General features: G+C 39.8%; 2 protein-coding genes across 3 annotated transcripts in view; one reads left to right on the forward strand and one right to left on the reverse strand.

Moving 5' to 3' along the window:
* The first annotated feature begins 399 nt into the window (after positions 1-399).
* On the forward strand, positions 400-1447 carry LOC129727067 (putative ankyrin repeat protein RF_0580). Its single transcript, XM_055684472.1, has 2 exons — positions 400-971; positions 1025-1447. The coding sequence occupies exons 1-2, from the start codon at positions 405-407 to the stop codon at positions 1385-1387; spliced, it is 930 nt and encodes a 309-aa protein (XP_055540447.1). The 5' UTR covers positions 400-404; the 3' UTR covers positions 1388-1447.
* The window catches only part of LOC129727055 (protein Skeletor, isoforms B/C), a 39506-nt gene continuing 16207 nt past the window's right edge, over positions 1383-24681 (reverse strand). The window contains exons 2-8 of one of the 2 annotated variants that reach the window (XM_055684451.1): positions 15731-15886; positions 15323-15670; positions 15000-15259; positions 5278-5377; positions 3964-4626; positions 3715-3908; positions 1383-3660 (exon numbers count right to left, since the gene is read on the reverse strand). In XM_055684451.1, the coding sequence (XP_055540426.1) occupies positions 1537-3660; positions 3715-3908; positions 3964-4626; positions 5278-5377; positions 15000-15259; positions 15323-15670; positions 15731-15886 (3845 nt within the window). In that variant the 3' untranslated portion in view covers positions 1383-1536. Of the gene's footprint in view, positions 3661-3714; positions 3909-3963; positions 4627-5277; positions 5378-14440; positions 14904-14999; positions 15260-15322; positions 15671-15730; positions 15887-24681 lie in introns of those variants that run through there. The other variant, XM_055684460.1, reaches the window with a different exon arrangement.

Here is a 24681-nt window from a genome sequence, read left to right on the forward strand (position 1 = left end):
TCTATCACAGTTATCGAATATTCGAAAATAAATGAAAATAACACTTTTTATTTTCGTATTGATTCATGATAATATCTGTGCGTAAATGACGTAAACCTGGTGGTTTTATGTAAAAGTCCGTTTTATTCGACAGTACGAGAAATAGGGGATCGAAAAATTAACCAAATTCTGGCCACGTTATTTAGGAACGAACCTCAACCTATTTGCAAAAAAAAGATACTCATCCAGGGCGTGTAATTATCACACTTTTTACCAGCTGGCGCCACTGCTACCAGCGAAAGCTTGCTGCTGGTTGAACTTTTCGCCCATCACGAGTTTCGCCCAACGCATGCGCCACTACTGGTAGCAATCGATCCAACAAGATTCCCGCCGCTTCGCAACGGCCGCGGTCAGACAGCATCGAAATGGCTTGTACGACGCAGGAAAAACTCATCCATTCCGATGAGAATTTTAAGGTGTACCTTTTCAAACAAACAACCTCGGTCATCGGTTTCCGGTGGGATTTTTCGGATGAATCCCCTTTGGAGCCACGGTTCGATTTGTTCAAAGTAGAGAAATGCTACAGCTGCAAACGTAACCAATGGGAGGTCGTGTACTGGGGTACGGCGTGGTCCGTGACGGTTCGTAATCTGGAGCAGAATCTGTGCTACTCGTTTCGGATCAATGTACTGAAGCAGGATAGGGACGACGATAGTTTCATCTATCTACGACGATCTGGTATTTTCAAATCATTCACTCTACCGGATGTTCCGTCTACGACGGCCGTGTTTAGAGCGGTCAAAAAAAGCCAACCTGGGTTGATTCGAAAGCAACTTAGTATCAAACCGGAGTTGATAAATGTTCCGGTTAATGGTGAGACATTACTCTATCAAGCGGTCAGAACTGGTAACGTGGAAGTTGTCGATCTTCTACTAGAATTAGGAGCTGACGTTAATTTAGGAGTTCCAATGAACGGAGAAACCCCACTACATGTGAGTTTGTTAATAGTTTGCTAAACTTTACTTAAGAAAACTATTTTTCCCAGCTCGCGGTGTACAACAAAAACATTAAAATGGTTCGTCACCTACTTGAGCACGGAGCGGATATCAGTCTGACAAATTGCGCCGGTTTGAGCGCGGGGCATTACGCGGTGGATAGTAACGATCTGCCGACACTGAAATTTGTTCTCTCGCATGGTTGTAGCGCCGAGGCTCGTGATCGATGCAGCTGGACGCTGATCTTCCGAGCAATCTTCATGCACTGTAACCCCGACATCATCAAACATCTGGTAGAGAAAAAATGCCGTTTGAAAATACGCGACGAAAATCATCTGACACCGCTGGACTACGCCCGTTTAACCAACCAGGAGGAAGTCATCAAATTGCTCAAACGGCGATTGAAAATTTAACTGAGGAGCTTTTTGTTTATTATTTACAGTGTCGAAATTCAGCCGGCTGCGCCGAATTCGTTAGCACGTGTACTTTTCGTACTAAATAAAACTTAACTAACAATACTTATATCGAGATAATATGGTGAAAGACGTGCTTCCAGTGAGAGTTAAAGCGATCTCCGAAGGAGATTCAGAGGGGCTACAGAAAACAGAACCGTAACTGCGGAGGCAGATTTCGCGGCACCACTCTTAGCGCGCCGATCTTCCCAGCTCTCGTCCAAATTGTCTCCGTGGTGGTCCGGGTGATGATGAGCTTCTCGTTTTTTCCGCGATTCTTCTACCTCTTCCTCAACCGGTTTGACGATCGACAGTTTAGTGGAAATTGGTTTGACACTTAGATCTTTATTGTCGTGCGCGTTAATTCCACCCGGTACCAGTGGGTTCGCGTACTCCGACACCGGAGGTTGAACGGCGTTGGTCCCTCGGACACCGTAGATTGGGTGTGAGTCCGGTGCAACGTAGTCGGAAATGGGGGGAATTTCCCCGCGGAACGGTCCAAACTGAGGATTATCACGGACAAATTGTTCCGTCTTCGTAACGACCTCCTGCCGCACGTTGGTTGGTGATTTTAGCAAGGAAACGTCCAACACCGCTTTGCCATCGTAGGACACGACGGAACCTTCCGGGTATACTTTGACTACATTTTGACCATCCGGGGGCAGGTAAAACGAGTCGACACGGTCGTCAGCCATGGCCATTTTATCCTCACCGACTTCTACGTTCATCTGTTTCAAATCTCCGCTCAGTTGGCCGTCTTTACGGTCGTTGTCAACTTCCGCTGATTTGTGCGCCATCGCCATACTGTCTAGGGGTGAAGGTATGAACATCGGTTCGAAAGCCTGCCTCTGGGGCTCTCCGCTTCCGATCATCAGCGCGTCGCTTTCAATCGCTTCGTCAATATCATAGTCCTGGCGACGTTGAATCATGTTCGAGTGGTGTCGCATCAGGTCCTCATACTCGGCATTGGATTCGCCGTTACGGCGATGAATCGGTTTGAAACCGCTTTCCACCACCACAGAGCTGGGCTCGAATCCACTGTTTGGCAAAGGATCTACCGGTGTTTTGTTCTCGTGCACATCGTAAGGTGCCTTGAAGATCGGTTTTACGTTCAGGGGTTCTTTCATGATCGGTCGTCTTGTATATCGAACGGGCAGGTTGATCGGGGTTTGTTCAGGCATTTTAAGGGCCACCGGCAGATGGGGCGGTAATTCCGGTATCATGTACGGGATGGTTTTCGTTGGTTTGACCAGCATCATCTCCATCGGTGGTGGCGGTGGAGGTGGCATAGCAACTTTACGGAAGGGTTTGATTTCGGTTGGTTCTCCTAGCAGAAGGATCGGAGCGATCGCTTTCATTGGGAGTTTGCTCTTCTGCATGAACGGTCGCACTAAGGGGTTCATTGGTTTCTGATAGTGACTGATGATCATGGACGGTTGTGGGATGACGTAAGGTCGGTTTGGACGCCCGTTGATGGGCCGTCTTTCGACGGCGATCGGTCTACGCATTGGTAGTTTTACTGGGCGGAACATGGGACCGTTGTTTGGCGGTCGAAGGTACACCGGAAGACCGGATGATGTTAGAAGGGGCTTTCCGGGTTGTGATCCTTCCGGATGATAGGATGTTTGATCGCTTCCAGAGTGGTTGCCGTAGGTTTGATTGTTTTTTAGTTTCTCCTCGAGATCTTCCGCTGCTCGTATGCCTTCCTCAATGATTTTGGTCATTTCCGGGTCATTCTCCAGGTCCAAATTATGATCGTTGTTTGATTGATCTTCGTTCATTTTATGGTTTTTGATTGTGTCTTTTTCCGCTTGACCGATTTGGTTATCGTGCTGCTGAACATACGAGTCCGATGGCAGTAATTTCGATTCATGACGAATCGACTGTTCCGCAGCTATTCCATCGTCATTTGGTTCGGCGTACACTTCATCGATTTCACTTGGCGCTGCCACGTCGCACGAGTCGAGCACATTAATACGCCAGCCGAGATATCGATGGGTGAAACACTGGTAGTACACGGTATCTGGAGTATCCGCATCGGGTGTCCAAGTGATCACTCCTGGCTCGCCGGGATCACACTTCAAGGAGAGACTACGCTGGTATGCCCCAAAGGAAGGATACGAATCGGCGGGCGGTCCATCTGGGTTCGGTGTCCAATTACATAGTCGTCCAACACCGGTTGGCATCAACTGTCCGGTACGAGTTTGGTGAACTCCAGCAAAAATTCGGATGTGCTAAAAGGTAACAGAATTATTAATTCTGTCTTTTAAGTAATGGCCTTACATTACCTTCTTGGCTTTCTCCTCCTGGTGCTCATAGCCACCAACTGGGTCATCGGTGATGTAAAATGGATGATATTTGGCGGGAACATCTGGATCATGACCTCCCTCCACGACAAAGGTGTACGTTTTGCCGCGCACTACATAGATCTCCGGAATGAGTAACCCGTTGATGTACCATGAAATGCCCCAACCAACATGACCTATAGGAATCAAATTAATAGTTTAAAATTTAGTTCAACAAACCAAATAACTTACCGGTGATAGCTGGATACCCTTGCTTGCCCCCAGTGGGTCCCATTTGTGCGTAGAAGACTCCATCATCCGGTTCGTAGCACTGAATTGGAGGAATATCCCAAGCGCCCGGTTTCGCCGGGGGTCGAGCTGTGGCTGGTGCTTTCGGACGTTGCATAGAATCGGCTCGGCGGTTCGGTTCCAGATTTTGCAGTTTTTGTGGAGTTTCTTGCGTCTTATGCTGGTCGGACTCCGGCGTTGGACAATTCCAGTACGGTTGACGGCCAAAATCGACTAGTTTATTACTCTTTAAGAATTGCGAATGATAGGAAACTTCGTAGCGTTGGTTCAGGGGTCCGATGGCCCAAACAATTGCCTGCGATGCGTTGGTAAAGATGGGTAAATCCAGATGATCTGTGGCTCTCAGTGGTCGCTGATAGGTAACGATGGAGTATCCGTTCACCATGGCAGCGTTCAACAACCGAATCGAGTTACTGTTCTCACTAATTCGCGTATCCGGGCAAGATCCCCGGCCACCAGAGCACTGGGATTTCGCATCCAGGTAGTAATCCTGAGCAAATCCTTTCCCGGTAGCTTTGTCTACCCAAACCACGGCTGCATCTGCTCCAACCATAATACTTTGCGCATTATCCGGAGAAATACCGAAAGCCATATACTCGCCATCCTCTGCAAAATACATACACAAAATAGTTCATCGAAAAGCGAATCAAGAAGTGCAAGTCGTTAAGCTCGTGTCATGACACTGCCACGTATGACGATTAGGTAACGATTAAGTAACCGCAGCACTGATGTCAACGTACTTAAATTGCAGTGTGTCGTTAGCAAACCTTTTTCTTTTCTTTTCGCTTGTCTTTTCTGATCTCGAATTGCGCGCGAATGTAAAAAATGTCGAACAGCCATCGCGGAGCCACTGAACGACCACCCTGGGGCACTTAGCGTGGCTCGAGGTTATGAAGCAAAAAAAAAATGGCACAACGACGTAGCACCACCGTTGTCCTGTTTGTCGTTCCATTGACCTTTACTAAAAGAAGCAGGGGCAGATGATGGAACCTTCACTGAGAAAAAAGTGGTTGCGAAACTTTATTCCACCGTCAGCTCGTAATCGATCGCGACGGATTTCCTCATCTATCGGGCATCTTAATTATCTTTCTATCACTGACGGAGCTCATATCAAGTTGAAATGGACGGAAGCCACGGAACGAAGTTACGCAACCGCCTTACGCCGACGTTGATTACATTTTTTTTCTTCTCCGCAATTAGTTCGAGCAACAACCGCGCACCTCTTAAGCATTTTAGAATAACACCGCAGCTACTTACCGAGTTTGGCCACAAGCTGGATAACGATGCTCTCGCCGGCGACGGCCCATCGCACCTCGAACGCCAGGTCATCCAGAAGTACTTCGCAGTTCAATTTGGACTGGCCGAGAGAACAAGCGGCGGAGGGGTGTGATGGGCGAAAAGAAGTTGAAAGAAGGAGAGAAAATGCGCATGAGAGCCGGCTGCCGGAATGAGATGAGAATCGTATGCTACTGGCTAAACATGTCCCTCCTGGGGGTCCACCGCAGATGTGGGTGTGTGTGTACGCGTGTGGGTCTGGTGTCTTGACTGCACCGGACCGGACGATTTGCGAATGATGTTAGGTGTTAGCGAGTTAGAGCTTGTGCTGCGATTGTTAGATGGTGCTGTTAGATTGCGTTTACTATATTAGTGATGGGGGTTTTCGAAACAATTGATATTGAAGTAAACATGCAAAGGTCAACTAGGGTTACACACCACCGATTAATTATTTTACTCTACTTTTCAAAACAGTTATCTAACTGAAAAGTAGAAATTCGCTCTCAGATGACAGCCGAATTTTAATACGTGATTTTTTATTCTATTAAAAAAATATATAAAAAACCTGACATGCGATTTTCAAAAAAATCGCCTCGAATAAATTTATTCACTATTGAAATATTTAGTGATGGTCGAGAAATGAAGTGTCGCGTGTATGATCGCCAATCTCTAAATTGACATAATACATATTTGCCAGGAATGGTTTTTGTTTTGTTCACAAATTTGTTGTAATAGCTTCCGAAAAGTTTACCAAAACACAACTAAACCTTCGAGTATTCAGTTAGTTTTGTTACCTTTACTCAAATGCTACTAATTATATTTGTCTTTCATTCCTACGACATTTAAAAAGACCATTCCGATGAATAAAACCTTTCACTGTCACACGATCTCCAGTGTGCGCGGGTATAGAGTGAAACGAATATTGTTTAAACTTTTCTGTACTATTCAATAATCATGTGGTTTTTTTCGGAAGCAAAATTTGTTGATTTTGAAACAGCAATAACTTTATTAATTGTAATAGTAGAAACAAATTATTAAATTTGCTTATAATCTTAATGGATGATTTTTTTCGCAAGATTTGATAGAAAGGTGGGCGTAGATTTTTCACCATTAATATTGATATTGAACTAAATTGTTTGTTGAGAAATGTCTTCATATTCATGCAGCTTCAAGTTCTCAAAACATTATTGGAAATTTAAGATGAAATGGTAGAAAATAATTTTTGCAATATAATACCTGGAACCGAAAAAATTGTTTCAAGGAAAAAAATAATAAAATATAAATGTATAATAATTTTCTCAAAATTGAACTGATCGCAAACATAAAACAAAATCAGCAAATTACAACGAAATTCAAATAATTTTACTCAGGAAACACGTGAGAAAAACCCCTTCTGGTTGCGTTATTCCTGAATCCTCGCGTAAAATATAACTCCCTAGAAAGTTTTGTCACCTTCATTTTAACACCGGTTTAAAAATATTGAAAATATTAAAAGTAAACTGAAATCTATCTTAACAAACAGCACGATGAAAATTGCACGGCGTTGAAACAATTTTGCGGCCAAGTTTTAAACCAACGAAATTACTAATCCGTCAGGTGTAAGATTTTATTAATGCTAGCAATCCACTTGAATAGTGAAGCCTAACCCAAACTTTTAATATTATAGTCAGGTTTTTCAACGTAGATTTTTACGAAGTGTTTTGAGCGGATTTTCGAATTAACGCTATTTTTCTACACGATACTGCGCTAGTTAAAAAATTCTTACGCGGATTTACCAATTAACAAGAGTTGGGAAGCAAAAACGTTAACGTGTTCATTCATTATATTGTATTGTGCCGTGTTAAATAAATGTTATGTGAACAAGAAACAAACAGTGTTTGTTGGATAAAAGACTCAAAAAAAAACCTCCACCCTCCGAAGAATCCGAAATGATAATATAAAATATTTGTCGCAGAGCGTCTCAGGTTTTTTCTAAAGCCTTCCTAGGTTGTTTACTTCACGCAGATTTTTAATCAACGCGGTTTTTTTTTTTCTTCACATAACATTTATTTGACACGGCACAAATACAATTTAATGTTTAACGGCGCCAATTATATCTGATGACTTAAAAACTAAAGCAAATTTTTTATCCTCGCTGCCGACTACGAGCTGAAATTAAGTCTAACTTAAAACTAGCATGGAAATCAACGCGGTTTGTTTACACAGAATTTTGAGGTAACGCGGTTGTTTTTAATTAACTGATAGAACGCGGTTTTTTACGCAGTATTTTTACGATGTATATATCCCCCTCGCTTTTGTGTCATCGCAGTACTATAATGAAATGAAGAATTTTTTTTTATTACAAGCAATTTACATGAATTCGCTAGGATTTAAACCCCTCCCGAGCCATTGATCCTAATTTTTGCGAATATTACTATTTCTATATTAGTGTTTCTGGAATTTGACCTTTGACATACGTTCAAAAATTTCTGCTTCTCGAGAAAAAATATGTGAAATTTAAGCTCAATCGGACTCCGGGAAGTGGAGTCGACCGATAAAAAATTCTACAAGGTATACAGCCTGACGTGGAACTAAACAATCTAATTGATTGCAAACCAATTGGTGCTACCGGTCATAGCACGAGAGTCCCAATTCACACACATTCATTTGAATTAATCTCATGAGAGTAGTGATCGTTAATTTTATCCGAAACTCTTAGAAAGTTTCCGACGGTCGTTCTGTTGCGTTTTGTCTTCTGGAAAGCAATTTCGCTGAATATTGTAATTGAGAGACCCTGTCTTTACATTAAGGACTTTATAGTTATCAGGTTAAAAAGTGCACCTTTAAAGCGCGTAGGTGTTGGTTTGAATTTCAGGCCATTGATCCAGTGACTTGCGTATGTTCATTCTCAGGCTTCCCACATACCAGGGGCTCCCAGATGTTATGCTCGGTGGAGCACTTTTTCAAGCTAAAATATCTGGCGAAGCATCTGCATTTGTAACTCAATGGGTAAATTGATTCAAATGCAAATTTGTTAGCAAATTTTGACTGTAGTGTAAATCGAGGCGCTGCTGGGACCTATCACCTCCGGCGATAACGTTCCTTTCTTAACTTGATAGGGGAGCCTTAGTAACCTTAGTGAAAATCGGATCCAACCTCGGTGGAAATCTTGGTTGTGTGCTAACTTAGAAGAGTGTCTGCAATCGCCTATTTTCCATATTGGGCAATGTATAACTGCGTCTGATTCGGAGCGAACGGCTGAGCTATGGAATGCTGAAAGTACTCTACTACGTACTCATACTTGTTAACATTAAGTTATTCCAGAGCTACACTGCCTACAATCGCATATCAGTCCCATATGAATTTTCATCATTTTTTAGTTGACAATCCGAATCCATACATCACTTGCTTTACTATCGATTGAGAATATAAAAATATTGGTTTTGTTCCAAAAAGTCAGAATAAAATGTGAGGTAAAATTGTCTCATCTTAAAAATAAACGCCTTGAGCAATGCTTCTTTCTGCGAGGTGTTAATTCCCTGTGGATGAACTGCTCGTTTCAAATAGTCATTCAAATTAAAATTGTCAGAATTTAGAAGGAAACGTTTTTTTCATTGCAATTTTCATGAAAAATGCAATGTATCAATAAAGAAGTTATCATAAAGGTCTATTTTATTATGTCGAAAACATAGGAACAAACCGCTCCAAACAAGTGAAATACCTAAAACAAGTAAAATACCTTCAAGCGCTCCTTTCTCGAATCGATGATTTTTTAGATGGGACTGATGCGATTATAGGCTCTATGAAACCGCAGAAAAGACACATTAAAGAGTTATTCGCTGTGTGGTGCTGTTCTTCATTCGTTGCGTGCCCAGCCGAAGACGAGCATCAAGCACTTTTTTCGTGATGGTCGTCTTCTGCTTGGCTTGGTAGATCACGTATCGCTTTAAGTTATGTGCGTGTCTTACCAAGTTTGTTTTTGCCTTTATCGGCATGTATTCAGCTGTATTTGTGATAAAATTGGCTGCATAAATTTTCTTTCGTTAGCACAGGTCTTTGAAACATTTTCTGCTAAACTCAACCATTTGGCTATAAAGTTATTTCTTAATTTGAACCAAATTTAAGTTCTTTTTTTAGTTTTTGTCATTTTTTGCCTTTTGGGAGCGTTCCTCAGCATTTTAAGTTAGTTCGGAACACCTAATTTGCTTAATACTTTTTTTTAATTTTTAAATTTTGAAATAATTTTTTTTCTGTCTGTTTTTTCTTTACCTGCGAAATATTTTACAGCCCTTTTTGATTAATTAATGATCAGGTTTTTTCTCTTTCCTGTCTAAATAAAGCTTCTTAAACCATTATTTTCATTGTTGGCTTTTTCTAGACATCAGTGTCGCTTTTTAACCATTTTGAACTAAATTCAGTTAGCATCTTTTCCATTTGAAAGAAGTGTTTTTAGATGTTTCAAACAACATATACTAGAGTTTTTATGCATTCAAAATTAAACTTGATATAGTTTTTCCTTAAGTTTGGTATTTGTTTTGGTTAATAGTTACCCTTTCAAGATATTAAATACTAATTCGAACTCAATGTTTTAGTTTTTTTTTTGTCTTAGAGGCATTTCTCTGCTCATTCGAGCAGTTTTCTATTTAATTTGGAATTCATTCTTATTGAGGCATCTCCACTGTTTTACGTTTTTGGCATTTTGGCTGAAATTTGATCATGTGAATGGCTGACCGTGCTGATTTCTAAAAGTTGGAGATATTTTCGAGATGATTTTATTTCCATGCTTTTTGGGCCGCGTTTGGAGCGTTATTTTTTTTTTTTGGTTTGTTCCTATGCGTGCGATAATATGTTGTTGGTTTCAATTGTTTTAAAAGTAATTTTCGTTTCGTTTCGTATTTAGATATTTTTTGTTTAGAAAAGGTTTAAAACATTATAATTATTATCATTCTCAACTTTTTCTTGCCTCCATATTCGTTTTTAGAATTTTTGTTTTGTTTTCCTCAAAATCAAAATTAATTTTTTTATGTCTTCTGGTTAAAATGTTTTCAATCAGTAGGCTAGTTTATTTTTTAACTCTTCTACCTATTAGAAAAGATTTTAAAATTCTAGCTTCTACAGAAGCTATCTGCCATATTGAATCCGTTTTTTTTTCGAGCAGTTTATAACTATGTCTGAAATCTTTTTAGAGTGGATTTCTCTTCTGGCGTTGAAATGTGTTTTCAATCATTCAAAGCATAGTCCACTGTTACAGAAAACGAGGCGAGCAAAATGTTGTATTAGGAAACGCGAGTGAAACTTAGCTGGTGGAGGTTGACTGACAGACGAGCTACTCGTCCAAAAATGACGATTTTTCTGTCCACGTAGAATGTGGACGGCCCCTAACTGACATGTCTCGAAATTGTGACATGTGTTTATGGGAATTTTATGTATACAGCGAGACATTTATCAATAATATCTATCGTTATAGTTATGCAGTAATCACCTGTTTGAAATCCAACTTTTCATTTGGCTGATTTCATTTTCACTTTTACAGAATTTACTACAATAAAGAAAACACAAACATAGTCTCACGTCGAAAATCGAAAAAAAAAATCTGGTTGTGATCAGGTGTTATACAAATACCAAAGATTGTTATATTGATTTAGGTTGCTCTCTCTCAACCTGCCTTTCTTTTCCGTTTCCTGAAAAAAGAGTTTTCAGGTATGAGACGCTGTTGTTACCAGTGATGGAAATGAGACGAATATGACGCAATCGTCGTTTTACCTCGAGCTGCACAACTAATGAACTGTACAGATTGCGAATAAACCTGAGTCTCAATTCGTAATGGAATATTGACTTGGTGCATAGGTTCCTGGAAAAAAACAGATACATGATACTACATCAGCTCCTCAAAGCGACGCTTGTTGTGTTTTTCTCCCATACACCCGTCGTTAGAAGAAGAAAGGATAGGTTTTTCATCACTGGCTGTTACATAATCATGTGCTTCGGAGGAAAACCCCACTTGCTCTGTGTAGTCATGAAACATAGGCAGTTGGAGCGAAGAGGTCTCAATTGCGCTGATTTAGAGTTTACAGATAACCCGTCTCTCGCAAGACCAATAATTGCTTTGAATAACATTGAATGATTTGTCTCGTATGAATTTTGCCTTCTCGGAAGAATAGAGTAAATCTCGTTCAAGTAGTATAGTAAGGGAGACTTGTATCTCACTGTCGAAAAAAGTCGAAAAAAAAACTTGGTGAAATATAAAATTGTGTCATTCCACATAAAACTGTATCGAATCTACAATCCTGTGATAAACAATGATTTGGCGCGCTCACATCACTCACTTTTATTACGGGTTGTGTTATAGTGAAGATATGAGTGCGGGAGAATATTGCAAAGAGAGAGAATAAAAGAAAACAAAGTAATAGATGAAGTTTTTTCTACTCTTATTAGCGATACCGCTTACCGTGCAACGCACGTTCGGTCTAAAAAAAACCGTTGTATAGTTCGAGAACTACATTTTCCGGAATTGCCTCTGAAAAATTTCTTCGAAGAATCGACTTTTCAGGAAGTTGTTTTTTTTTGAGAATTTTTTTTAATGCAACACGAAGTTTCTAAGACAATTGGTTTGAAAAAAAAAATCGATTCCGACAATTTTATGTCGAAAATCCGTGCATATTTTTTCATCGGTCAAAAAGGCTGCTTTGAGCCTCCAAAGATCGTAGTCCGATTGAGCTAAAATTTAGTCTGAGGACTTTTTCGAGAAGACGAAGCTTTTGAACTGCTAACCGAAATTCGAAAGTAAAATTTCCATTCATTCCATTGGCATCTTATTTGCATAGTCCTACGTTTACGTTTACGTTTCTCAGATACAACACTCTACCTTTTCAACTATGAACACAACTAAAAACGCACTGTCAATTATTGTGTTGAAGCGTTTATAATTGTTTTTCGTTCCCATTTTTAATTTATAATACAATATTATTCACAGTGGTTATGATTTTGAACTGTTTTTCGACCTTTTCATTACCTCGCATTATTTTCTGACAAAGGTCTTTACTTCAGTATGATGGTATAATGACAAAGTATCGTTTCCAAATGTATAACCTTTGTAGCATTGAACGGATTACGGTTTGGATGAAATTTTAATCTTTTTCGCAGTTGAGAGATGCAGACAATTCGAGTGGTAAAACTGATTTACAATTTTGTATATTATATCACTATCTCTACAATCCCTTTGGGACAGTCATCAATATCACCGAAGAGTCACCGAGTTACTATTAAAGGCCTGATAAACAAAAACACGTAACTCAAAGCAAAACGATCATGTAATAAGTGACGTGCGAATAATTCTTTCGGGAAGCAAAATTACGAAACAATGAGCAACCTGAATAGCGAGTTCCTAAGCACCTCCCCTTAACCAATCAACTGATTGAATTATTCTTACTTAAACAACAGCTGGGAAAATAAAATTAAAGGAAAAAACATAGAAACAACCAATCAACATTACCACAAACGCTAACAGAAACTAGGAACACAAAAACCAAAATTATCGGTCTAGGAAATGAACAATTTCTCAGGGAGGTTTTTATTTATCAAACGTCTAATGATTTCATTAATAAAGACAATAACTAAACACTTCGATACGATTTCGATGGTCACATTGACAGACCAATCGGAACAAAATTGTACACACAATTAGGGATATTGTCTATTGTTGTTCCGTTACGTTTTCTGATATAATCCCACGCTTATCATCATTTTTATTGAATCTTAGCCGGAGCACCCGTTGAACAGGGCAAAAATTCCGTTCAATTTGAAGTTCAAGTAGGAATGAAAATTTCAACTTTTCAAAACAATTATAGGTACATTTCTTCCCGTAACTTTTAAACTTCGTCACCAATCGTTATGAAATTCATTAGTTGAAAATTCCCAAAACAGTAGAGTTCAATCAGCTTTTCATAGAAGCTGATAAAGGGATATTAATTAAAAAATGTCTGACCCTGTAAACAGTACAGATATGCAGTTAGGAAAAATTAACATGATGAGGGTCTCATTTCCACTCGTTTTGTTTCACCGATTAACCATTCCAGATAATCGGTTACATGACAATTTCAGGAGTTTGGTACAAAAAAAAATAAGATTTCCTTACAAATTCGTGTGAAAAAAAAATGCGGAAAACGAATAAATTTGGTGTTCTGGGAGATTTTACTCTGATATTTTTGTTTAAAACTAGGAAAAAATAAGGAAACGAAGGTCCACAATATCTTTGTTACGAAACAAACAAATAGAGTGCTGATTCAGAACTTATTTTGCACTTTGATAAAATAACAAAACGGGACGAGTTTGTTAGTAGCCTATCTCTACGGGGTCTTATGTACAGTGTATTACCTACGATGTCTGCTACAAAAAAGTAAACAAATTGCAAAAAGGAAAATCCCTCCACCAGTTAGAACCGCGTATACTTACAAGCGCCTAAATTTCAGTCCGAGTCACAATGTACACCGAACGACGAGAGGTGCTTCTCCATAGGCTGTATCGTGTGGTAGTACTAGTAGAAGGGCTACAATACGTGATAGTAATAGAGTTTAGCTTAGCACAGTAGAACAATTGCCAATTTCTAGCAGTCAATTCTAGCCTACCCGTGTTCTGTACAAAAAAGAGGGAAGGTCCATCGAGTGGCAATTCGCTGGTGAGCTTGGTGGCGGTGGTCCATGCGTCTGGGTCATACCTACTATGGCTTACTAAAGTCGGTTGCTTAACTTCTTGCCAACAGTTCTATTGTTAAGCGATGATGGAAAAGTATCGTTTCCGTTTGTGTTTTGTGTGTTTTTGGGTTAAAAATGGGTGCTGTCATCTAACCTGCCACCGAAGGCGACCGCGATGATGCGGGTGATTGTTTTGTTTGCTTTTGTTTTCTGTTTTGTGTGTTGTTACCTTATTTAGAGCGCCAAACTTTGGATGCTGATATTATTAGTAAAGAATGGTTTGCCGATGCACCCGAAAACGAACGGAGGGGGGGAGGAGAGTGTGGGTCGGTTTTACGGCGAGGTGAAGTGCGCTCGACTTGACGCAAAGTGACAATGCGGTTGTGCGGTTTGTGTGATGTGATTGTGGTTAATTGAGTGTTGGACTAGTATTATTGAGGCTCGAAACGAGGTTGGATGGTAATAAAAACGAGTAGTTTCACAATTTTTACACGAATCGTAGGAGAATTATTTATTCAGCAGCTGTGTTTGGACCCAACAGAGGTGTCTTACACTATTGATTTGATAACAGAAATTTGATGCACGGTTGTTTTACCAACTATGTACAGTTAATATTTTTGTGTTTGTTGATTTATGCATTTCTCCAGTGATTCTCGCAACTACATGCTCATCTTTATCAAATACTAGTAGCGAATGGTGCGATTAATGCTAGCTGTAATCTATTTAGTTGATTAATGATGCAATAAACGAAAAAAAATTCTCTGAGCGTTCGTAGAGAGCATGAAAATGGAAGGAAAAAGTAGCACGCCAGGGGTGCGATCAGGCAATCTCTGCAAGCCGATTTTCATTCCTTAAGTGAAGAAACAGGAATACTTCCAAAACAACAACCGGCCGATTTCAGCGAATCAGGAAAGTTCAAAAGCGGTCGAAAGATGCCCGCTGAAATTAGTTGAAAAACGACCCGAAATAATCCAGAATGCCCTGATTGCGGTTATTTTGATTATTGGCCGGTGTTCGGCGTTTACTGTTAGTTACCTGTGGGCTGATACCCAGCATCTTCAGCGACGGTGGAACGTTAATCTGGTCCGGAATACGCACATGGCCAAAGTCGACGGTGAACGCCTCGCACCAAACGCCAAAATGGCCAATGTCGAACACGGTCAAATCTCCCGGCAGGGTGAGGACGATTGTCTTTTTGTCGTACCGGCGTAGTGGCGTTTCCTTACCGTTCTCGTCCGGAATACGGATTCCCTGTGGGCTGGGTTTCGGACCGCGACCGACCCAAAATTTAGCATCTGCGAGGCGATAAATGAGTTGTACCGTAACTCACATGGACAAGCCCAATGGAATTATCTTACCTGGTGCCTCTCCGTCATAGTTAAAGTTCGGAATCAGCAGAGTTTGAGCATCTACAATCACAATACTTTCCGAGCTTACGTCGTGCACTCCGGATAACTGTCCAATTTTGGTTGGCCTCGGAAAATCCAAATCGTTTCGGATAACCACATCTCCAAAGTTGACGCTGAAATCATCGCACCAAATCGAAAACCATCGGATGTCACGCAATGTTTTTCCCTCCGGAAGCGAGAGCGTGATATCCTCGTTGCGATACTTCCGCAGAATGCCCGACCGACCTCGTTCGTCCCGAAGCCGGTGGGCTCCTTTGTTGCTTGGTGCCCGGGTGTTACCCACGTAGAAATAGGCCGCTGCGGTAATACATTTTTTCGATAGAATCCCAACGTTACAACTCCGTCATGCGCACTTACCTGGACCTTCTCCATCGTAGTTGAAGTTCTTCAGAAACAAGGTTCGAGCATCGACCGCATACACCGATCCAGATACCCCGTGATGCAACTGTGTTAGATCTCCGATCTTCGTTCCATAGTAGCCCTGCAGGGCGTCCGCAACGGAGATGAGGCTGCCTGCAATGAACCAGAAAAAAAGCTTTTAACAAACTAGAAAGTGAAAACCGTCTCACTCTCGTTTTGGGCAGAACGTTCACGCCGCTGTCGATTTCGAAATCATCGCCGAAATCAAATCTTTCGTTCCAATTCGGTACCAGTTATTGTCGACGAAAAAAAAAAACCCCGAACTCGGTTTTTACTTTCCCGTAACGCTCTCTCACATATGTGCGGCATTGTGCGGACCGCAACAGAGTGAACACGCCAATAAAATAATCGGGTTAACGACTCTCCGGCGGTGTGGGGAATAATGTCGGCCGGGTGTAAACAAAGCGCGTTCAACTGTCAGTTTTGCATAGGACCCAGTCACTGAGGCACGACTTCCCTTTCATTTGGAACCGCTTGCGTGGGTTGATTACGGCCGCAGCCGTTGGGAGGGTTCAGTAATGTTTAAAGGCGCCAGTATATCCAGCGTCTTATTTTTAAAATATGTTATGAACTAAGGACAATTTTTTTCCGCGCTGCCTATTTATGCAAATAGTATCTTGCAAGAGCATTGTACAGTTCTAACTAAAGTGTACAATACTTTTGGCTAAAGGTTCACGATAAATCATTTTGAAAGCGAAATACTTTCGGTTCCGACTATGTATAATTTCCAGCAAACCTCAACAATAATACACCAGAAAGATAGTGTAAAACCGCCCTGACAAAAAGGACTTTTTTCTTTTTGCCTAAATCATGGTTCAAGCTTAGCGGTTTGGCTATCAATCAAGAAGTATACCATAACAAATGTTTGAACAAAATTCTGATTCCATTTCTTGAAAAACACCATACCGATGAAAGATATGTGTTTTGGTCAGAAAAAAAATCATCACATTACGTTAAAAACACACTCCTGAACAACCATTCGACTCCATTTGCACGCCACTCCATTTGCACGCCAAATGCGTAACCCACCGAATCTACCTCAGTGTCGCCCAATCAAGCATTTCTTCCGCATTTTGAGTTCCTTGGTGTACAAAAACAACTGGATGGCGAGAAACTGAAAATAGTAAATTGCTAAAAGCAAGAGATACGTCCGGAAGGTCAACTATATATTCAAATATTTTTCAGTTAATAATGGATGTATCGTCAAGTGCAATAATTCGGTTTTTAAGTGCATTCAATTTTTTTGACAGCGTAACCGTCTAGTGCCCAAATTCATTTTCAGGCGGACTTCGGAAAAATCACTTTGAAATTTTATAAACATTTTTAAAGTATTGATTGAAGCTTTTTAGAGGTTTACCTGAAAACCGTCTAAAGGCGGCACTGGACATCAGAGGGTTAAGAAAAAAAATTTTTTGATATCAGCCGTTAGCACTTGCGAACAGTAAAAATCATGGGGATTGGCGTCTTCCTGTTGACCTATACGGACGGTACGTTTTCCATAGAAAATTTTCTTTACCACCCTGTGCATTGTGAGCCTCTGTTTCTCAGTTTAAAAGCGGCTCACGACAGCGTCTGACCCGGAGCGGGCGGTTGAAAATTTATTTATTTTTAATTTAATTTATTAATTTTTTCCTCTTCTGTCATGCACAAGAAACAAACTGTGAAACGCACCGCATATAGCTCTGCTATGTAATTATTGTGCGTGATGTCCTTACGTGTGAGAAAGGACACCATAGTTCATTGTCTCGCAAGAGAGAGATTTCAGATTTCACCGCGGTGCCCTCAGGAAACTCAGCAGATAAAAATCGTCTGTCGCTCTCTTCTAGCATGTGCGTTGATTTGCTCTTTAGTGTGAGAGCAGTTGTTTTCGCAGTGCAAGATGTTCTCCTGCACCCTAGAGGTTTTCTGAGGAGAAAAGACAAGCATGCCTGAAACTGCAGGTCGCTAAATTTTGTTAGTGGAGACAGGGTGCAGCTCGTCCCATAAATTCGGCATCGAGGTTCTGCGGGAGCTCTCGCAAGAGTGACTGTCCACGGTGCTTCACACACGAAAAAGCCGTAATGTGAACCAAATCCGTAAAGGACAACAACAAATCCAGATATGTGTAGGGACGTAGAAAGAAACCTGATCACGAACGAGGGCTAGGTTGTCTACCACAGTTCTTCGCTGAACATTACAAAAGCGGAGCAACAGAAGTAGGCGGAAGGGAAGTTAACGTTGAGGTTTATACAAACGATTGCAGTGTTTCAGTTCCTGATGTAAAGGAGAACAGACTACCGGCAGAGCTGAAAAAGCACGATAAAGTAACGGCACCTTATCAGGTAAATTCCAGGATTTGGGAGGAAGAGAAATTCATGGAATAAGTTCTATGCCCCATCTATAAAAAGAATGATTGGCTATAATGCAGAAACTACCGTGGCCTACCGTTGATCAACGCCGCCTCTAAAGTTTACTCACAGGCTCAGCTCCGCTATCTGCTTCCTTTGACAAAAGAATTCGTAAGGCAGTACTAGAGAAACCGTATATTAGAGAAATGACGGCAATGCAAAGTCATACATCTTTTCTATACAGTTTTTCTAGGCAGTTCCAAGCGGGCTCTTTACTCTCCGGTATATCCTTCGAAATAGCCGGGAGTACAACGTACCCACATATCACGTCTTCGATTTTCAGCAACTCATAGGCTTCGCTGAAGATTTCAACATTATTACAAGAAACTTTGCGACGGCGGAGGCAATGTACCAAGTGTATGGAAGGGAGAGGCTCAAGAGAAGCCAATATTCGAGGAACTCAGTATAAGTAATAGGCAATACCAACACAAGTAAGGAGATCCAGCGACTTATTCAAGCTGAAAATCGTACCAACTTTGCCCTTCGGAGGGTGCTTCGCTCCAGGACTATATGCCACCGCATGAAACTGATGGTGTACAAAACCATAATTAACGGATAGGATTAATCTGGCTTTTTAAAAATATTTTACGGCAAACTGTTTAAATTGCCCGACGTTCCGGCCGTTTTTGGTGGCCTTTTTCAAGGGAAGTTAGGAACTAAATATAAGGAAGACATAATTAAACTTCCCTTGAAAAAGGCCATTAAAAATGGCCGAAACGTCGGGCAATTTAAACAGATTGTCGTATAATATCTTTGAAAAGACTAAGAAATATACCAAATATACCAAATACCAGTTGTTAATGATACACCCTAATTACGTTTGCGTACACTAGAGTGGCAATGCGATGTATGAAAAACATCATCATCGAATTTAAAAAACCTACCACTTTTGTTTATTTGCCCAAAATAATAACCCGTGCAAAATTTCAGCTTAATCAGACATGATTTAGGGGTGTCTCGAAGCGCTCAAAATTTCAGTGTTTTGACCCGTGAAAATAAATATGCCTAATAGAAATGCTGCTTAATAAACATTAAAATGATTAACGTGCGGTTCGGTGAATCATTTTAATGTTTATTAGGCATCTTGAACTATTTTTTTTTTTTTTTTTTTAAGGGGGGATTTGTTAGTAGCTTAAGTATTTATGATAAATATTAGTAAATAATGAGTATGTGTGTCCAATCACAAATGGTGACTTCTCAACACTGTTAGAAATTTGTAATTTTGATTGTTAGGATTTGTTTGCTTCGTAGGGATTTAAACCTACTTGTCAGGAAAGGGGAAGTAAACTTACAACTAACTTAATTGCTAACTTATTGGCTATAAAGAGAGCTTATCGTAACAATTGAGGATTGCAACGATTTTTGTCGAAAATTGTTAATAATTTTATTTGACATAGCTTCTAATGGTTCAACACCAGTAAGTCTATGTAATTCGAGTGTACCAAACCAAGGAGGACGCTTCAAAATCATTTTCAGAATTTTATTCTGAATCCTTTGGAGCGTTTTCTTCCTTGTTGTACAGCAACTTGACCAGATCGGTACAGCATAAAGCATTGCTGGTCTAAAAATTTGTTTGTAAATCAAAAGTTTGTTCTTTAAACAAAGTTTAGAATTCCTGTTAATGAGAGGATATAAACATCTCGTATATTTGATGCACTTGGCTTGTATACTCTCAATGTGCTCTCTAAAAATAAGTTTTTTATCATAAATTAGTCTCAAGTACTTAACCTTGTCGGACCAACTTAAAATAACCCCATTCATCTTGACAACGTGATTATTGTTTGGCTTGAGGAAAGAAGCCCTAGGCTTATGCGGAAAAATTATCACTTGAGTTTTAGAAGCATTGGGAGAGATTTTCCACTTTTGCAAGTAGGAAGAAAAAATATCTAAACTTTTCTGCAATCGACTGCATATGACACGAAGACTTTTTCCTTTTACGGAAATGCTTGTGTCATCGCAGAACAATGACTTTGTGCATCCTGGAGGCAAATCAGGAAGATCTGAAGTGAATATGTTATACAGGACTGGGCCCAAGACAGAACCTTGAGGTACACCTGCTCTGACAGGAAATCTATCAGATTTTGAATTCTGATAGACAACCTGCAGAGTTCGATCAGTAAGATAATTTTTTAAAATTTTGATTAGGAAAATTGGAAAATTAAAAGTTTGCAATTTCGCAATCAAACCTTTATGCCAAACACTGTCGAATGCTTTTTCTATGTCTAAAAGAGCAGCTCCAGTGGAATAACCTTCAGATTTGTTAGCTCGTATCATATTAGTAACTCTGAGCAATTGATGAGTTGTGGAATGCCCATGGCGAAATCCAAACTGTTCATTTGCAAAAATTGAATTTTCGTTGATGTGTGACATCATTCTGTTAAGAATATTTCTCTCAAACAGTTTACTTATTGAAGAAAGCAAACTGATTGGTCGATAACTTGAAGCTTCAGCTGGGTTCTTATCCGGTTTTAAAATGGGAGTAATTTTTGCATTTTTCCATAATTTGGGAAAATATGCAATTTTGAAGCAGCAATTGAAAATTTTCACTAAAAATTCCATTGTGCTCTCAGGGAGATGTTTGATTAGTATATTAAAGATTCCATCGTCACCAGGTGCTTTCATATTTTTGAAATTTTTAATAATTGATTTAATCTCATTCAAGTCAGTTTCAATTATTTCTGCAGGTAAAAAATTCTGGGAAGAAATTAAATCAAATTGACGTGTGACTTCATTTTCAATTGGACTCACAAAATTCAAATTTGAGCTATGAACACTCTCAAACTGCTGAGCAATTCTTTGAGCCTTTTGTTCATTGGATACAAGAAAACGTTCACCATCTTTCAAAACTGGAATAGGCTTTGAAGGTTTCTTAAGAATCTTCGACAGCTTCCAAAATGGTTTTGAATATGGTTTCAATTTTTCAACTTTAGTCTCAAAACTTTGATTTCTCAGAAGAGTAAATCTATGCTTAATCTCTTTCTGTAAATCTTTATAAATAGTTTTAAAAACAGGGTCACGAGAACGTTGATATTGATGTCTGCGGACATTTTTCAAACGAATTAGAAGTTGAAGATTTTCGTCAATTATTGGTGAATCAAATTTCACTTGAGCTTTTGGAACAGAATAATTCCTGGCATCAACAATTGCACATTTTAATGCTTCCAAAGCGGAATCAATACTCACTTCGTTTTGCAAATCAAGCTCATTATTGAAATTTCTCTCAATATGAGTTTTGTATCTTTCCCAATTAGCCTTGTTATAATTAAAAACAGAGCTCATAGGGTTTAAAACTGATTCATGTGATAAAGAAAAAGTTATTGGAAGATGGTCAGAATCAAAGTCAGCATGTGTGATCAAATCACTACATACATGACTTTGATCTGTTAGCACCAAATCAATTGTTGAAGGGTTTCTTACAGAAGAAAAGCATGTAGGACTATTCGGAGACAAAATAGAATAGTATCCTGAAGAACAATCATTGAATAAAATTTTGCCATTGGAATTACTTTGAGAATTATTCCATGAACGATGTTTAGCGTTAAAATCGCCGATTATGAAAAATTTCGAACGATTTCTGGTGAGTTTTTGTAAATCACCTTTAAAATAATTTTTGAGCTCGCGTGTGCATTGAAATGGTAAATATGCTGCGGCAATAAATAAAATCCCAAGTTCAGTTTGAACTTCAATTCCCAAAGTTTCAATAACTTTCGTCTCAAGATGGGGAAGAGCACGATGTTTGATTCGGCGATGAATAACAATTGCAACCCCACCGCCGGAACCCTGAATCCTATCATATCTATGAACCACGTAATTGGGATCATATTTTAATTTTATGTTAGGTTTCAAAAATGTTTCAGTAATAATTGCAATATGCACATTATTTACTGTTAAAAAATTAAAAAGCTCATTCTCATTGGCCTTCAATGAGCGAGCATTCCAATTTAATATTTTAATTGTTTTATTTAAAATCATTGCTAAATTTTAAATTAGAAACAATTTTAATAGTAAAATTTGTGCCTATTTGAATGGCTTCAAACATTGATTTTGCCTGCAACATGGCGTTCATAAGATCGAACATTGCCTGTTGCAAAAAAGAAAGTTTACCTGCCGTAATAGGCCCCAGGCAGTTGACATTAGAAAAAATATTTTCGGTAGCAATATTAGCTGGAGTGATAGGTGTACAATTATTTTCTAGCGTGTTTTGCTTACCCATATTAACGGTCATTTTCGAACTACCAACACTAGGCGGTATAATGTTCGAACTACCTGTAACCTGTGCATAAGTTAAACGGGTATGCAAAGGAGTAGGTAAACTATGCGCCACTGGTACGCTTGGAGAATTTTGTTTTGAAGTTGGTTTTAATTGAGAAATTGAATTTTGTTTACCTTGCCTTGCCTTAACAATTGCTAAACGGACTGGGCATTGATAAAAATTTGACATATGGTTGCCGTTACAATTCGCACAGCGAAAATTTTTACTCTCTTTCACAGGACATGTGTCCTTTTTGTGAGAAGAGTCTCCACAATTAAGACATTTTTGGTCCATGTTACAGAATTTGGAACCATGGCCATAACGTTGGCAAGTACGGCATTGGGTGATATGCTTTTCACCTCCGCCATACTTCCTATAAATTTCCCACTTTACACGCACATTATACAGAGCATGTGCTTTTTCAAAAAATTTTAAGTTGTTAACCTCATTGCGGTTAAAATGAATTAAATAATTAACAAGGGAAATTCCAGTTCTCTGACTGTTTTCGCCTCGTGATTTTTGTTTCATTAGAATTACTTGGGTAGGGGCTATGCCAAGTAATTCTGTTAAAGTAAGTTTGATCTCATCAACGGTTTGATCGTTGGTGAGACCTTTCAAGACAACCTTGAACGGCTTGGCGTTCTTAGTGTCATATGTAAAAAATTTGTACATCTTGTCAGTTAAATACTGAACAAGACGATCACGACCCTTTACTGAGTCGGCTAATAAGCGGCATTCACCTCTACGGCCAATTTGATAGGTAACTTTAACGTCAGAAACAAACGTTGAAAGTTCCTTTTTGAATATATTAAATTCAGAAGAAATAGTTACCACAATAGGTGGAACTTTCTCCTTTTTTTAAAGATTTTATATTTTGTATAGTTTCATTATTGGTAACTTCCATTTCACCAGCTTCTTGCTCAGGCAAAATATCAAAAGGATTGTCACTACAGACACTCGATGTGTCAGAAAGAGATGCCTCTCTTTTCCTCCCCGCAGCGATGCGAGGTTTCTTTTTCCGTCCAGCCATTTCAGGTGATACGAAAAAAGTTAAAACAAATGTTAAATTCAAAAGTAGGTAGTCTTGAGAAAGACTGATGGGAAATAACTTTCAGGTAGTCTTTAAAAGACACACTGACAAAACACAAACTTTGAAGCTATAGGCAGTCAAAGACCAGTCCACAAGCAACCGAAAAAACGTCTGATCTGTAGGACAGTTCAAGACGCACTGAGGCATCTTGAACTAGATTTTTTATTAGGAATGTCCATTTTCTAGGGTCAAAACATCAAAACTTTGAGTACTTTGAGGCACCCCTAACACAGATAATTTTTTTGGTCAATAAACAAAATGTGAATGGTCGGTGACATGACCATTTTCGCAGCCACCCTAGCGTACACGCACTGATCAAACTACCCATGTAGTATCAATCATAGTAACCCAACAGTTAGTAGAGAAAAATTGATAGCTCAGTTGAACTCTAACCGTGATGGCGAAAACAGTGAAACTACTTCAGAAATGGGCACGTTCAACAAAGGGAACCCACCGCGTCGGAAACGAACATCGTGTGGCACTTCGTGGATGCCGAATACGTCCGTTCCGGTACCTACAACATTGGACAACAATCAGAGCCAATCCAAACGACCGACGACCCTGAGCGACAAGAGAGAGCATGACGAAGAGGAAGACTGAACGAAAAGTGGTCAGATCGTGGCATGAGCTTGCTCGGGAGGTCGGTGCAAAAGCTGAATAGTGAAAAAGTGTCTGGTGATCATGGACATAAATGTTAGGAAGCAGCAATCTTTTCTACTGGTTTCGGAGCTGCAGGCAATGACGCAGCGGTAGCGCCTGAACTAGATGATCAAGTCGATTTTTCCTGCTAATCGCGACGTGGCACGAATGGCAACGACTGGCAGGGCACTTCGTACTTATTTCACTTCCCCCACGAAGGAAGTGAGTACTGAGGTGAAGTTCATTTCACAAATCAAGTATCCCAAGAAGGTGCTACTGTGGCTGATAATCAGTGAGAACAGGATGTCAAATCCGCTCTTCTTTCGCTCTGGATTGGCCGTGAAATTCATAGTACCAGCGAAGAACCTGCTGGAAGTTTTTTTTCCTTGTATGCCTGAAGGGCATTGGGACCGAGAGAGCTACTGCGACCATGTTATTGATTATCTTTTGTGACAGATAGGGGAACTGTTCCATTATTCATCTTAGCTCATGTATTCATCTTATACAACATGAAATCACA

Source organism: Wyeomyia smithii, chromosome 1 (genome assembly GCF_029784165.1).
Source record: "Wyeomyia smithii strain HCP4-BCI-WySm-NY-G18 chromosome 1, ASM2978416v1, whole genome shotgun sequence".
Taxonomy (NCBI): Eukaryota; Metazoa; Arthropoda; class Insecta; order Diptera; family Culicidae; genus Wyeomyia; species Wyeomyia smithii.